A 14891-nucleotide genomic window follows, 5' to 3' on the forward strand; every position below is an offset into this window, starting at 1 on the left:
TTGAATCCTGTGTTCAGCTCTGGGCCCCTCACTACAGGAGAGACCTTGAGGGGCTGGAGCGGGGCCAGAGAAGGGCAGCGGAGCTGGGGCAGGGCCTGGAGCACAAGTGTGATGGGGAAGGGCTGAGGGACCTGGGGGGTTCAGTGTGGAGAAGAGAAGGCTCAGGGGGGACCTGATGGCTGCCTCCAACTGCCTGAGAGGATGGAGCCAGGAGGGGCTGGGCTCTGCTCCCAAGGAACAAGGGATGGGACAAGAGGAACCGGCCTCAAGCTGCACCAGGGCAGGTTTAGATGGAGCTGAGGAACAATTCCTGCCCCAGAGGGTGCTCAGGCATTGGAACAGGCTGCCCAGGGCAGGGCTGCAGGCACCGTCCCTGCAAGTGTTCACACAGCGTGGAGACGAGGCCTCAGTGCCATGGGTTAGGGGTGGCCTTGGCAGTGCTGGGGTAAGGGTTGGACTGGATGGGATTAAAGGGCTTTCCCAACCATTCCATGATTCCATGTCCCTTCCCTCCAACCGCGCCTCCATCTCCCCACCCTCAATGGTTCCCCCCTCGCTCCCCCCCCCCTCCGTGTACGCCATGGTCCCACCCCGCGCTCGGCGCGGTGACGCAGGACGCGCCGGTGGAGCGCGCAGCGCAGGCGCAGTGGCGGCGGGGCCATGGCGGCGGTGGCATCGCCGCTGCCCCCGGCGACGCCGGCGCCCCCTGGCGGTGCGGCGGGGCCCCCCGAGGGCAGCGAGGCGCTGCTGGTGGCGCTGGGCGCGGGGCTCGCCGCCGCCAGCCACCCCCTGCTCTACGTGAAGCTGCTCGTGCAGGTCCGGGGGCACCGGGGGATCGGGGGTGGGCTCCTCTGTGGTGCTCCTATAGAGAGCGCTGTGTGAACCGGCCCCCCTTGGTGAGAGGTGACCCCTGGGAAAGGGGTGCGGGGATGGGGGTCCCGGGTGGGACCGGGAGGTGAGGGCAGCGGCGCAGCCTGGCTCATACAGGGACCTGTTACTGCGGCAGCCCCGTCTGTAACGGAGCGGGGAGCCCTGTGTGGTGGGGACCCCCGTACAGCAAGGGGTTGGGACCCCCCTGTGGCGGGGTTGGGACACCGTGTCCGGTGGGGACACCTATAAAATGGGATGGGGGAGGATGAGGATCCCCTCTGCACTGGGGGCTCCTCTGTAAGGAGGGGTGGGAAATGCCTGTGTAAAGGGTGTCCTGAGACCTGTAATAGGGACCCCCAGAATGGGAGGGTTGAGGACCCCGTGTGCCCTGCGGTGGGAAAGGGACTGCCGGTGCCATGGGATCCCCATTTATCTGAGGGCAGCGGGGAGAACAGGGCCCTTTGGCAGCTCACGGATGCCGGGATAGAGGCTGCATGGCTTCAGGAGCTTTGGGAATGCCAGCCAGGAACCTGCTCATAGGGTTTCTCTTGCAGGTCGGGCATGAGCCACTACCTCCAGCCATTGGAAGAAACGTGCTGGGAAGGAAGGTCCTTTACCTGCCCGGCTTCTTCACCTATGGTGAGCGAACATCCCTCGCTGCCAGCTCAAGGTCCTGCCTAAAACCAGGGCTGGGGGCTGCTGGCCCCCAGCAGCACTCCCACATCCCCACTGGGATCATCCTGAGGCTGCAGCGAGACATAAACCCCAACAGCAGGTGGTGGCCCCGGTGTTGGTGCTTCATCCCCTTCCCGTGGCCCATTGCTCTGGGCTTACACCATAGCAGAGGGGTTGGGGGGGTTTAGGTGGGACAGGTTTGTTGGTGGAGGGTTTGGTGTGTGTTAGAGACAGCAAAGCGCCTGCCTTTGCTGCCAAACAGCCCTGCAATAACTCGCCCCCCTGCCCTCCTCGTTTGTGTTGTAGATGGAGCCCTAAACGGACAGAAATCCCAAGAAAAGGGGAAGGTAATATGTTTAGAAGGAAAAAAAAAAAGTGACTTTTTTCTCTCGTTGCGGCTGGAGCAGCATGGGAGATGTGGGTGGATGCTCCGTGACCTTGGGGGTTGCTTTCCCAGTGGGTTTGCTGTGGGGAAGGGGAGCACATGGTCCTGAAAGCCAGGTTGGGCTGATCCCGAATCCATCCTGGGCCACCCAGAGCTGGAAACACTCTGATGCTGCCCTTTGGAAGATGCGTTTTCCAAATGGGTGGGTGATGGAGACGCACAGATCTTAGCTTGGGACAGCAGAGGATGGGGGGCAAGAGCAGTACTCACAGGCATGTAGCGGGTTGTGTTCCACCTTGTTATGTCAGGGGGAAACTGGGATCCATTGTTTTGGCTGGAGACCTAAGGAAGTTTGCCTGGGAGACGGTGGTGGGGCAGGAACTGAAGGTGGGTTTGTGAAATCCATGTTAAGCCCCAGGGTGGAGGAGGGAGGAGGTGACACCACACAGCACATGAGATGATCCCTCCCTGCCCCGCTCCAGTCAATCCGCCTTGTAGCCGTTCCAGGTGAGCAAAAGAGTCAAAAGATGAGGAGTAGCCCAAAATACCGGAGCTGTCCTTCCAGATTAGATAGATGACAGGGAATACCTAAGGATTCTGTGCATCCTGTATGAAGTTTGGGGCTGTTACACTAAATCACTACAGTGTGGTTTTGGCTGGAGGTCTTTGGGGTGCTCTGGCCCCCAGCTGACAGCAGCCTGGTGTTTTCTTACCCAGCCAGACACATTGTGGAAGTGGATGGGAAGAGAGGCCTCTTCCGTGGTCTTACTCCTCGCCTCATCTCAAGCACTTTATCAACCATCACCAGGGGGAGTGTGAAGAAGGTAAAGGTCAGCTTCTCTCCCCATAAATCAGCTTGCTGGGGTGGCTGGTGCTACTGCAGAGAGCCTGCATGTGCCTGCCCCCAGCCACGACTGCACGTGGAGGACTAAGGAGCCCAAATCCCTCCTACAGGCTCAGAATACTCCTCCATGACAGGAGGAGAGCAGTGCCCATATCCAACAAACTTCTTTTTAAACCTGTTTTTCATTTAATTCAAACAATCCCTCTTTTCCCATTTTACTTCCCATCCTTCCTTCGCCTTTTTCCCTCTTGCCTGTTTTTCTCCTCCCATCTAGAGCACAATTGCTCTTGGTTTCCTCCTGTCCTCAGACACTGAGGGGTTTGGGTCAGTGTCTCCTTCAGTTTTGACCCTGTTTCTTCTCTTTCCACTCAGGCCTTTCCACTGGAAGACATGGAGCACGTTTCTAACAAGGATGATGTGAAGACCTCCCTTAGGAAAGTGGTGAAAGAGGTGAGAAGGGGATGCTGCATCTTCATGGGTGATCAGGGAGATCGCAGTGATGTGCCCGGAGAGCAGAGGAAGCTTAAACTGTGGGCTCTGGGTGGAACTACTTGGAGAGACTCTCTGGGTGAGAAGGCTGTGGGATTTAGTAGCCACTCTGTGCCCACCTGTGGAATATTTCATAGGAGCAGAGGTCTGCCATGAACAACAGATTTCAAAAGGGGACTTGAAACGGGTTTCCCTGTGCTGAGGGAAAGGCCTGAGCCGTGCAGGTGGAGCAGAGCAGCTTTTCACACCCGTGTGGGTTTGTTTCTTCCCAGACCTCCCATGAGATGATGATGCAGTGCATGTCCCGCGTTGTCTCGCATCCGCTGCATGGTGAGTCCTGTCCTGCTACCTGGCAGCTCTCTCTGGACTGGGGGTCACCCCAAAACCCTGATTACTTCATGTGCTTCTCTACCATAAATGACTTTGTATGAAATCAGAGCAGATGCAGGTCTGAGCCTCTCTGGGAGGCTGACACTTGGGTTGGCCTTCAAGGAGCAACCCAGCAGAGCAGTGAGGTGCTCCATTCATTCATCCAAGACTTCATCCTATAGACCCCATTTGGGTTAGGGCCAGAAATCCCTCCCATCACTTACAGTACCAGGGAGGTCACCAGTTTCTAATGAGGACCACTGAGAGGAGCTGGAGGTGGCACAGCTTGAGGGAAGGGAGGGCAGAAGGGTCAGGCTGTATTTTCCTTCGCATCCATTGCAACCCAAACAGGATTTGTTTCTTTGCCAGCCCTGTGTTTCTCTCCTCCTAGTGATCTCTATGCGCTGCATGGTCCAGTTCATAGGCCGGGAAGTCAAGTACAGGTGAGTGGCTGCAGCTCTGAAGGGTTTGGGCACACAGAAGCATGAGTCTGGGAGTCAGCAGTGCCAGGTGCTCTGTGCAGTGGGGGATGTGGCAACCCAGGAGGTCTGGGTGGCCAGAAAGTGAACCTGAGCTGTGCTTAGAGGGTGGCTGACTGCAGGGTGAAGGTGCAGGGGAAGGCTGGGCTCTGTACCCAGGCTGCCTTGGTGTGCCCATGGGGGTCTTGGTGGCTGTAACACACCTTTCATCACACAGTGCATCTCCTGCTGTTTGCCTCAGGTGTTAATAGGAAGGGAAGCCAGCAGGGAGGCAGCGTAGGTAACACAAAACATTGATGCAGCCCTGCAAGATTTTTCCAAGCCTGCCCCTCTGCAGGGCAAAACTGCACGTGCAGCCACATGAAAGCATGCTAACCCATGACAGCCAGCACGAGCTTCCAGGGACAGCTGAATCAAAGCATGTGATGTGCTGTGGTTGCAGCACGTGTGTCCACTCACGCAAAGCCAAGCAGAGCTCTTCTAGCTTCAGCATTTGAATGGCTGTCAGGACGTTGGCTGTTCTCCTGGGTAGACCTGACCCTCCTTCACGGGGTGAGGAGAAGCAGCAAGAACAGAGCTGCAGAGCCACACTGCAGTGCTGGCACAATGGCTGGGGTGCCACTGCTGTGCCTGGTGGCTGCAGAACATGTGTGAAGCTGCACAGGACAGAGATGGAGCAACCCCTGACACTTACAGCTCTTTTCCTTCCTTGGCAGTGGTGTGTTCAGTGCCATTGGCAGGATACTTAAGGAAGAAGGGATCCTGGGATTCTTTGTGTACGTGAGTTGTTATTTCAGTACCTTCTCCTGTAGTCCAAGGGCACTGGTGGCTCTCCTGGTTGCTCTACCAACCTCAGTTAGAGTGGTGCTGAGCTCCAGAACCTTGCCTGACCCTGGGACTCTCACATCATTCCCATGAGCACAGATTAAATCTGTGGCTTTGACAGCATTCCAGCTTGGCCATTAAGTTTGGCCCAGATTTTATCTTCACTCAAACCTTGAGAGCCCAGAGAAACCCAGTAGTTTTTTTCATACCTTTCTCTTTTTCCCTTGATGCTTCCTTGTGTTTCAGTGAAGGGCCATTTAAAGCACTTGTTTGTGCAACAGGCACCAAGATCAAGTGCAACAATGAGAGCCCTTGTTGAAATAAAAGCCAGGGGCTGGGTAAAAAGCACATTCCTTGAGGAGCACAGTGGGTGCTTGTAATGAGCCTGTTTGGCTGAACGGCAGGAGCATGATGCTGCCCAGCTCAGTGGTGCTGACTGGACCAGAAGGAGCTGAAAGGTGCTTCCAGCTGGTGGTGAACTGGTGGCATCACTGAAGTGGAATTCTATTGGACATCTTTTTGCTTGAACCCTTATTTAATGCTTTTTGCCTTTTTTTCCCCATCTACATAAAAGCAGAACCACGTGCTGCCTCTGCTCCCAGTGGGGAGATAACTCACTTTAGTGTGTCAACAGTAGTAAAGGCAGCTCTGACATTTCTGGAGGGGATTTCAGGCCTGGTGCCTTTGGCTCTGCAATCACAAAATCTGGGCCTCCAGATAAAACCTGCATGCATCAGGGAGAGACAAGCAGTCGGAGGGGGTATCACCTATGATCCGCTTCTCCTCAAGGGAAAAGGGCCTGAGGTCTGCAGAGCTCCCATCAGTTTCAGTGTCCCTACATCTTCCTTTTGCAGCCCACAGCTTTTCTGCTGAGCTGTGCAGCTCCAGGTCTCCATTAAAAACAGGTTCCTCTGGGATGGTCCCTGTGTGTGGGGCACGGCCAGAGCAGGCTGCAGTCCTCCTTCCCCCCCACCTCCTGAGGAATAAACGTGAAAGGAGCTGCCGCATTTCCTTCTATCCACATAAAACAAACCCTGTTGGGAGCCTAATCAGACTTAATAGTTCACAGGAAAGGCTTTAACACAACCAAAAATGTCTCAGGAGGGCTCTGAACTTATAGGTGCTCTACAGCCCCGCTAGGAAATCACACTGCTGGGGGGGGAGCACAAACTGCATCTGTAGGACCACACTTGTGCTTTCCTGCTCCCAGCCCTGCCAGCCATCCAAACACATCCTCTCCCTTAAAAATCGTTGCTCCATTAAAACCATTAAAATCTCTTGTTTCTGGTGGCCTTACAACATCTGTGCAGCACCAATGGTGGCACGCTCTGGATGTGTGCATGGCTGGAGAGAAACACTTTCAGGGGATGGACATACCTCCTTCCCCTCCTATCTGCAGCAGTCTCCTGTCTGCCAGCAGGCCAGGAGGATGTTCCCTAGGCTCCAAAACTGCTGTGCATGGCCAGCTCGAAGATGGCTTGTCCCAGCTCCCTGGCACTGGGTCACATTGCTGTACATCACAGCCTTCCTCATCTGCCTCCTCCTCTTCTAGCTTTTAATGACTTCTCTTTTACAAATATTCCTAGTCCAGATTTCCTTGGGCTTGAGCACAAATGGATTTGGGTTTTTAAGCCCCTTTCTGCAGCTCTCAGAGCCCTGGTCTCCAGTCATCCCATAAGCTTGGGCTCAGCATCCATTGTTACTTTGATGATGGAGGAGAAAGGGGGATGGATCCTTGCTGCCCATGGAACAAACAATGTGATTCTCTATCAAGAGATGGGTAAGGTTTTCCCTACATGGCTGCCATGGCCCAGCCTCCGTTTCTGGACTTTATTAAGCCCCTGTTGTATCTGCAGCAGCTCAGGAGTCTGCTTCAGACCTGACTGAGTTAAAGAAAGGATTTTTTTCCTCAAAGGCTGAAAGCTAAACACAAAGCAGACCTTCTGCTTGGGACCAGAGAGCTTTGATTTCCTTGTCCTGGCTGCTGCTCCCATCTATCACATCTCTTCTATTAAAGACTTCTGCTGTGCCCAGCCCCTGAGACCTGGGCAGCATCTCCAGAGCTGCTGGAGCCTTGACAATATACAGCTTATCTGCAAAAAGCATAAACCCCAGTGCCAAGCAAGCAGCAGGCTGGAGCAGAGCGTGTGGTCCCCACTGTGCTGCTGCTGCAGCAGGAAACAGAGCCGGTCCCCTGCTCCAAATGGGCAGCGTCAGGTTTGGGAAGAAAGGAATGGCTTGGATTTGTGTGCTCGGAGGAGGCTCTTTCCAGCCCAGCAAACACTCAGGTGGCTCAAGAGGCTCGTTTTCAGCACATCTGCTGGTGAAATACGGCTTTAATGCACACTGGGATCCTTTTGCAACGCAACAACCATGCAGCCAAACAGGAGGCTCTGTGCTCGATGCCTGCAGTGGTGCAGCAGATGCTGGAGAAGAGCTGACCTGGAGAAACCCTTTGAACAGTTCAGTTAATGTTTTAGCCATGCTTCCAGAGGGCAGCAGGGAACTGGGGGGAAATCAGAGGGCCTGGAGTGCTGCCCCCTGGTAATCCCACGTTGCAGTAGTGGGTTTTACAGGAACAACCCGCCTCATTTTGATTTCTAAAAGGAGGAAGAGTCCAGAGATGAACTTCTCATTCTGCATCCAGAAGAGCATCTGTAAAACGAGCTTGATAGATCCCCTTTGTCTGTGTCTCACTTGGGTTTCAGAGCAGGAGCTGGCCAAGGAGGGATTTGGGGTAGAAAAAGGTGACTTGGCTGAGTGGTGTCTGAATGACAGATCCCAGACTTCCCACTCCAGAGCATCCCCTGGCTGGAGCAGCTGCAGCGCATGCAGGACCACGTTTGAAGGCTGGGAGGGCTCTTCCCTTCTCCCTCTAACTTCCTCCCAAAGTAAAGATGCATTCTGAGGGAGTGGGGTTCCTCTGTGCTGCTGGAGGGAGGGCTCAGCACCTCAGAAGGCAGCACTTGGGACCCTTCTGCACCTCACCCCCCTCTTTTTGCCCTTGCAGGGGTTTAGTTCCTCACATCCTGGGGGATGTCATCTTCCTCTGGTGCTGCAACCTCCTGGCTCACTTCATCAACACTTACGCTGTGGATGATAACGTGAGTGCAAGTGCCCAGTGGAGGGGTTGGGGGGCCCATCCCAAGCACCTGCCCGTGGCAGGAGGTAACAGGAAGTGGGGGTCATTGAATGCAGACACTGGGCTTTGAATACAGCCCTGTGAAAGCGCTGAGATGTTGAGGCTGCTCAGGGCTGTTTCAGCTGCACTTTGGGGGGGCATCAGCTTTGACAGCAAATGTCTTTCCTGATTCCCAGCTGGGAGGTAGTGTGGTTACTGTGGCTTTCCACCTTGTTCCCCTGCCGCATGCCCTGTGTTTGAGGCTCAGAGGGATGTCACCCAGTGACAGTGACAGCCTGGGGTCACCCAGCTCCTCCACAGTCCCTTTGGTTTCTCTTTACAGTTCAGCCAGGCATCGGTGATCCGGAGCTACACCAAGTTCGTGATAGGGGTACGTAGGAAACTGCTGTGTCATTTCTCCTCTTCCTGCCATCTGTGGGGTGAGAGCTCATGGTCTGGGGCAAAGGCTGCTCTGTCCTTTATATCCAAATGAAGATAACTTTGCTGACATGCCAAAGCTGGGAATAGGTTTTCTGACACGGTGAACATTAGAGAGGCTACTGGTTTTCTGTGCTTTCAGATTGCTGTGAGCATGCTGACGTACCCATTCCTTCTCGTGGGAGATCTCATGGCAGTGAACAACTGTGGGTATGTCCATCACACTGAGAACTAAGGCTTTCCCTTCCTTTCTTCCAGCCCCTTGTTGGCTGAATCCACTGCTAACGATCGTAAAGCTTTCATACAGAGCCATAAACTCGATGGCACCTTGCAGAGCCATCTCCTTTCCTGTCCCAGGTTGCTTATAATTTTAGATCAGAGGACACAGACAAGAGCAGCACAAAAGCTCAAGTGGAGAGAAACAGGGGGAGTCGTGGTGGTGTGGCCCAGTCTGAAATAGACTGGGGCAGGAGGGATCAAAGGGATTGTGGTGGGGAGCAGCACAAGGGAAAGCAAAGCTGCACGCAGCAATGGGTGCAGACAGGGGCAGGACCAAGCTGGCTTTCCCAATCCCATTGCTACAGACATCTGCATTCATGCTTGTGGGAAGGGGACTGGAGCCAAGGTGCTGGTGTGGTGTTTTCCAAGTATCTGCTGGCTCTTGAAGGTGTAGATACAGTGCAGAGTCCTGGATTAATGCATCCAAGTAACACTCCAGGAGTAATTAAATCACATGATCTGTTGCATTGTAAATAATGAGCCGGTCATTTGGCCTTCAGCCCAGTGCAGACGCTGTTCTGTGTCCTCACTTACACTGACTGCTGCTCTTGTGTTACCTGTGGGATAATGTGACATCTCCACAGCTATTCCTCAGCTATTCCTTGTTGCCATGCAGGTTGCGTGCTGGCCTCCCTCCCTATGCTCCTGCATTTACATCCTGGATCCACTGCTGGAGGCATCTCAGTGCTCAGGTGAGGGGCACACGCAGGGCTTGGGGCTCCCAATGCTCCTTCCTGAGGTTCCTGAGCCACGTCCTTTGGGTGCTGTAACCTGTTTTCACCCTCCAGCTGTGGCACTGGTGCCCAGCATGGCAGTACTGCTCTGCCTGTTATGTGCCCTGAGCTGGCAGCCTGCAGCCTTTTAGCCAATGCATTGCATGCAGGAAAGGGAGGTGGCTCTGTCCTTGCCTATTCCTTATCCATGGGGGAAAGGCCCAACTCCAGCACCCATGGGGCTGAAACCCCACTTTCTCTGTAGCACCGCAGGGTGCTCCGGCCTTGCAGTGGGCGTGAGTCAGCCCCTCCTAAACCAGGTCCCAGTGTGGCAGCCCTGACCCTGCGCTTTCTCTTCCTCCTCCTCCCCAGGGGCAGCTGTTCCGTGGCTCCAGCCTGCTCTTCCGCAGAGCTCCCATCCCAGCCGCCCGCTTCCCCATTGACTGACTCCTGGGCAGGGAGAGGTGGTGAACTTGGGCTCCTCGAGAAACCCTGAGCTTGATTTGATATTTGTATAGTTTTAGTTTTTGATCCAAATTCCATGGTGCCAGAATAAGACACCTCCTCTCCAGTAAGGTCAGCACCAAGTTGGCTTCTGGACATCTTGCTTCAGGCTCCAGCTGGACCAAAGCTCCATGCTCATGGCTGTTTCAACCAGGATGTGCAGCAGAGAGCAGAAGAGCGGTGACTTGTCTCTTTGGTCCAGTTTATGGCTCTGGGAGTCTGGGAAACCAGGAAATGCCCAGATACTGATTGAGGGACAAAAGACTGCTTCATTCTGCCTGAGCTGGGGAGCAGCAGGAGATCCAGGGTCTCCTTGCTGGGAAGGCTACAGCAGCTGGCCAGCTTCCTGCCTCTTCTCCTCTGGTCTGGAGAGGGCAAAGGTTGGCATGGCTCATCCTGAGCGAGATCAACCCTGTGACCTGTATTTGAGGTTTTGAGGGTACCTGAGCAGTGGGAAGCTCAGCACCTCCCAGGGTGCGAGAGGGAAATTGAAGTATCAAAACCAGAAAAGGGAAACACTTCCCACTGTAAAGAACAGCACAGTCCCAAAGGGAGAGGCTCAGGAGTGGTGTTGGATCTTGGACATGGAGAGAGCTCTCAGGAAGGGCTGTGTGCTGTGATGGCAACTGCTTTGGGAAGGCTTTTTGCAGTAGGCTGGGCTGATGTGGGTAGCATACATCCCACAGAGCTGCTGGGTGTATCCCGGGTGTCCATTTCCCAGGGGACATGGGGCCTGCTTGCACTGGCACAGTGGCACCACAGGAGCATCTCCCTGTCAGCAGCACCAGGAGCCCCAGCATTGCAGCAGCAGCACTCAGTCCAGGGCTGGAATGAAGGAACAAACCTTGAGCTGTCCAAAGGCTGGCAAGGCACTGGGATCAAGGGCTCCTTGTGCATGTTTGGCTCTTACATAGCAGCTCACTGGTGACAGCAGGGAGGGATTTACCCTCAGCTCTCCAGACAGGAGGTTGATTTGCACCAGTCTGCGCTGCCACAGCAGCCAGGCCGAGTCCCCCATTTGGTTCCCCCCCAGAGCACTCTTTTGCACAGAGGTGTTGCTGCACTCCCTGTGAGGAGGCTTTGCGGTCCTTGAGCAGGTTCTTGTGTGGGGTCACATCCTCTGGGACCCAAACCTGCCGTGGCACAGGGCTTTTCCTGCATCAGACGGGTTCAATCCACACCTCCCAGCCAGGGCTTCTGGGGCAGTGCTGCTACATGCTGGGACCAGCAGCCCCAACCCAGCTCCGTTCGGTGTTGTGAAGTGGGTCCTGACTTTCCTCCCTTCCTCCCAAACGGTTTGTGTTACAGTAACAGAAGTTAAATAATGCATGGTCCTGTTCCCTAACACCAGAGATGATTCCCAAGAGGATTTAACTCTGCTCCAAAATACAGCTATAAAACAACTAACTTGGGTGTTTCTTTTTATTAAAGGTGCTATTGTTTTCTGCCCAGCAGGTGCCCTCCTTCAGGGAAGGGTTCAGTCTGAGATGGGCACTTCCTTCAGTTTCTTCCCCTAGCAGGGCCTGATCCAGCTTGTTGCAAACTCAGATTCCCTCTGAGCTTCCACGGCTCCATGGAAGTTGGTGGGTTTAGGCTGAGCAGATGGCACTGAGTGCACCCACACGTGAAAGTGGGTATTTGGAGTTTAGAATCATAGGATCCCAGCCTGGTTTGTGTTGAAAGGACCTTAAAGCTCCTCCAGTTCCAACCCCTGCCACGGGCAGGGACCCCTTCCACTGGAGCAGCTTGCTCCAAGCCCCTGTGTCCAACCTGGCCTTGAGCACTGCCAGGGATGGGGCAGCCACAGCTTCTCTGGGCACCCTGTGCCAGCGCCTCAGCACCCTCACAGGGAAGAGTTTTTGACCCTGAGCTCTTGTGGGAGCGCTGATGGAGACCCCCTTGGATGGGCTCGGCTGCTCCATCCTCCCCTGCACACCTCCCTGCATCCTCACCCCAGGACCTTTTGTCACATGAGCTGATTTCTTGCCTACCCCAACACTGGGCATTGCATCTCCCAGATCACCCAACGCCTCCTCTGGAGCATACATGAGCCTTTATCCTCAAGGCCACCTTTTGCTGGTCACACGCCTGTAAAACCTCTGACACCCCATGCACAGCCTGGCTGCAGCCACTGCAGTGTAAAGGGCAATTTCCTTTCCTTTGGGGAAGTCACTTCAGGGATTTAACTAAATCTGCACCAGAGCAAGCACCCTGCCACCAATTTCTGCCCAGTTCACTGCCCACAAACTTAGCTGGAAACACATCACTTGAATAGAGGTTTTGGTCACTTTAAATGAAAGCCACATTTCAAAGCTTTCAGGGCACTGTCTTACCTTGAAGTAAGGGCTGCCATTTATAGGAAGGTTAAATATTCCCTTACCTCCTCCCATTTCTGTCCCTGGTTCTCATCCCATGCTTCCTTTAAGGAGTTCCACCATGGGGACAGTGTCCACACCAGGAGCAAGGCAGGTCTGGGACAACCCAAACCCTGGCTGGGCACCCTCCTCCCTTAAATTGCTGCCTGGCCCTGGGTGCTGCTTCTCATGTAGCTGATGGGGCCCTGCTCCCATGGGAGATGAGATCTAGGCTGAAACTTGTGGCCGGGAGGGCAAACCAAGGGCTGTGGGAGGAGGTTTGGGCCCGGTGCCTGGGATGGAGCCAGGCATTTCTTGCAGCGATGGCCCCAGTGCTCCCTGACCAGCCCAGGAAACAGAGCTGGGTTCAAATATTGACTCTCTCCTGCCCGGAGGCGGGCTGGGTGCAGGTCACTGCCGCCAGGGCCCCTGGGGGTTTATCAGTGCAAAGCAGAGATTGCCGGGGCTTTGGCCTCACCTGCTCCCAGCCGCTGCCGGAGAAGGGAGGCAACCGGGAGAGGGAAACTCAGGTCAAGGCTTCCCTGTCCCTGTGCCAGGCCTGGACGCTGGGGTCCGATGGAATTTAGGTGCTGGTGAAGCCTTTGGTACCCAGGAAAAGAGCAGCTGAATTCGGAACGATTGCATCGTCCTGCTAAAGAGCCTTCAGTTAAACCCAAACCCCCACCCAGCCGCGCTGCCCTTCCTGCTGCGGAGCCAGGTGACAAAGCAGCCCAGCCAAGCTCTCATAGTGACTGCACGGTGCCCATCACCCTGGTGTCTGGTCAGCAGAAAGGCCAGGGGCTGCCGGCTCCCCTTGCCAAGCCCTCACCAGCCCCAGCAGCAACGGAGGGGCCCCTGCTTGTGGCTATGCATGAGGAAGTGCCCGTGCGGCTGCCCTCGAGCAGGCTGTTTGCTTGTGCTGCTCTCCCACAGCGCCGAGCTCATAGCAGAGAGCTCCTCACAAATATCTCTACAACAGCAACCCTTGGGGAGCAGATCCTGCTGCTGGGAATTGTGGAGCTGGGAATTGCTCAGGGTGGGCACTGGTACCGGACCCAGGCTCCAGCAGCGAGGTGGCCCTGTCCCCGTCCCCTGTGGGAGCAGGATGGTCCTGTTCACCCGGAGCGGGAGGTTCTGGAGGAGCAGGGTCCTGCTGGATTCCTCCCCATGGACAGGGGAAATCCTGGCTGGAAACAAGGGCACAAAGGGCCCGGCGGGAGAGCTTGGTGTGGTGGCCTGCCCTGCCCTGCCACGCTGGCAGCTTGGACACGGAGGGGAAGAGCGTGGGGATGGTGCTTTCCACGCTCATCCTTGGCTGTTGTGGGCCTTCTATAGGGGGTAGCTCCCCCCAGTCCCCCCCAGCCGGGCTGTCCCATCACTTCCTGCCTTTGCAGTGCTGTCGGGGGGAAGCAAGCAGCGTTTGATCCCTCCTGAGGCGACCCCAGGCGTTGGGGACAGATGTGGCAGCAGAGGCCGGCTGGGGTCAACTGGGATGCCTTTTCCCTGCAGCCACCACGGTCCCTGCATGCCTCCCTTGGCACTTGCACAGCACTGGGCCCCCATCCCGGGGGAGAAGCTGGAGGCCCAGGGAACTGTGAAAGGGGGGGAAGCCTCCCTGGTTCTGATCCAGTCCTGCTCCCTCTCCTCTCCTCTCCTCTCTGTCCCCCTGCTCCCTGCGGACACGGTTTGATCCGCACCGCGGCTGCGGCCGCCCTTGTGCGAGGCTTCCCCTGCAGAAAACGTGTTAATTCTCTGATCCGAGCAATGGAGTTTTCTCCCTTAAGAGCCGCCTGCGCCGGGCGGCTCTTGTCAGGCTGCCAGCGGAGGCCGGAGCAGCGTCACATGCGGCCAAGTTTTACAAGGGGAGAGGGACGGGAGAGGGGACAGCCGCACGCACGCACCCGGACGCACACGCGGAGAGACCTCCTGCGGGCTCCCTCCGCCTCGGATCCCAGCCCTGATGATGATGATGATGATGATGATGATGATTTTCCTTCTCTTTTCCTTTTTTTTTTTTTCTTTCTGTGGTGTTTTTTTGGAAGAACAAAGCCTTTGGGGTGGGTTTGGCGCGGTTGTTTTTCCGGGGTTGGTGTCGGTGGATGGGGAAGGGGGGAGGAAAGAGGCCGGAGGTGGAAGGGGGGGGAAGCGAGAAAGTACCAAATTTCCTTGGCCGAGTTGCTGGGACTGTGGCTGTGAAACTTGGAGGAGGAAAAGGGGGCGGGGGGGGGGATAAGAAAAGAGGGGGGGAAGAGAAATGATTAAAAAATCAAATCTGATGACGTCACTTGGAGCTGGGGTGCCTTAACGCTGCCTGTCAGCTGCGCCTGAAAAGAACAGGGCAATAAAACAACAGCCGCCTCTGTCTCCCTCGTTAAACACGGCACTAATTGGATGTTAATTTCTCCTTGCTCTTCTCGCTGCTTGATTGTGAGGGCTCTGCCGGGCTCTCTCCCTCTCGCGCTTTCCTTTCTTTCCTGTTGCAATGCTCTTGGCAGCTCCGAGGGACTCCGGACTGCGCGTTTCCCCTCCCGCTCGTGGACTGGAAT

The 14891-nt window shown here is 55.5% G+C and overlaps 1 protein-coding gene across 2 annotated transcripts; it reads left to right on the plus strand.

The window, feature by feature from the left end:
- The first annotated feature begins 643 nt into the window (after positions 1-643).
- MTCH1 (mitochondrial carrier 1) lies at positions 644-11398 on the plus strand. 2 transcript variants are annotated; one of them, XM_061349494.1, is made up of 12 exons: positions 644-816; positions 1425-1509; positions 2648-2754; positions 3147-3224; positions 3536-3593; positions 4024-4075; positions 4828-4887; positions 7947-8040; positions 8401-8448; positions 8638-8705; positions 9391-9466; positions 9860-11398. In XM_061349494.1, the coding sequence occupies exons 1-12, from the start codon at positions 661-663 to the stop codon at positions 9932-9934; spliced, it is 957 nt and encodes a 318-aa protein (XP_061205478.1). In that variant the 5' UTR covers positions 644-660; the 3' UTR covers positions 9935-11398. The 2 variants fall into 2 exon arrangements, with proteins under 2 accessions (XP_061205478.1, XP_061205479.1); XM_061349495.1 differs by lacking the exons at positions 9391-9466; positions 9860-11398 and adding an exon at positions 8853-9307.
- Positions 11399-14891: the final 3493 nt, after the last annotated feature.

This window comes from Neopsephotus bourkii, unplaced genomic scaffold (genome assembly GCF_033783945.1).
Source record: "Neopsephotus bourkii isolate Nb327-2 ecotype Australia unplaced genomic scaffold, CSIRO-AGI_Nbou_v1 NB_414, whole genome shotgun sequence".
In the NCBI taxonomy this organism is placed as follows: Eukaryota; Metazoa; Chordata; class Aves; order Psittaciformes; family Psittacidae; genus Neopsephotus; species Neopsephotus bourkii.

Excerpts from the sequence above, each read along its gene's own strand:
- MTCH1 (XM_061349494.1), top strand. The coding sequence starts at position 661 with ATGGCGGCGGTGGCATCGCCGCTGCCCCCGGCGACGCCGGCGCCCCCT. Across the intron at positions 3,225-3,535 it reads TTAGGAAAGTGGTGAAAGAG|ACCTCCCATGAGATGATGAT; the intron begins GTGAGAAGGGGA and ends GTTTCTTCCCAG. Across the intron at positions 3,594-4,023 it reads TGTCTCGCATCCGCTGCATG|TGATCTCTATGCGCTGCATG; the intron begins GTGAGTCCTGTC and ends CTCTCCTCCTAG.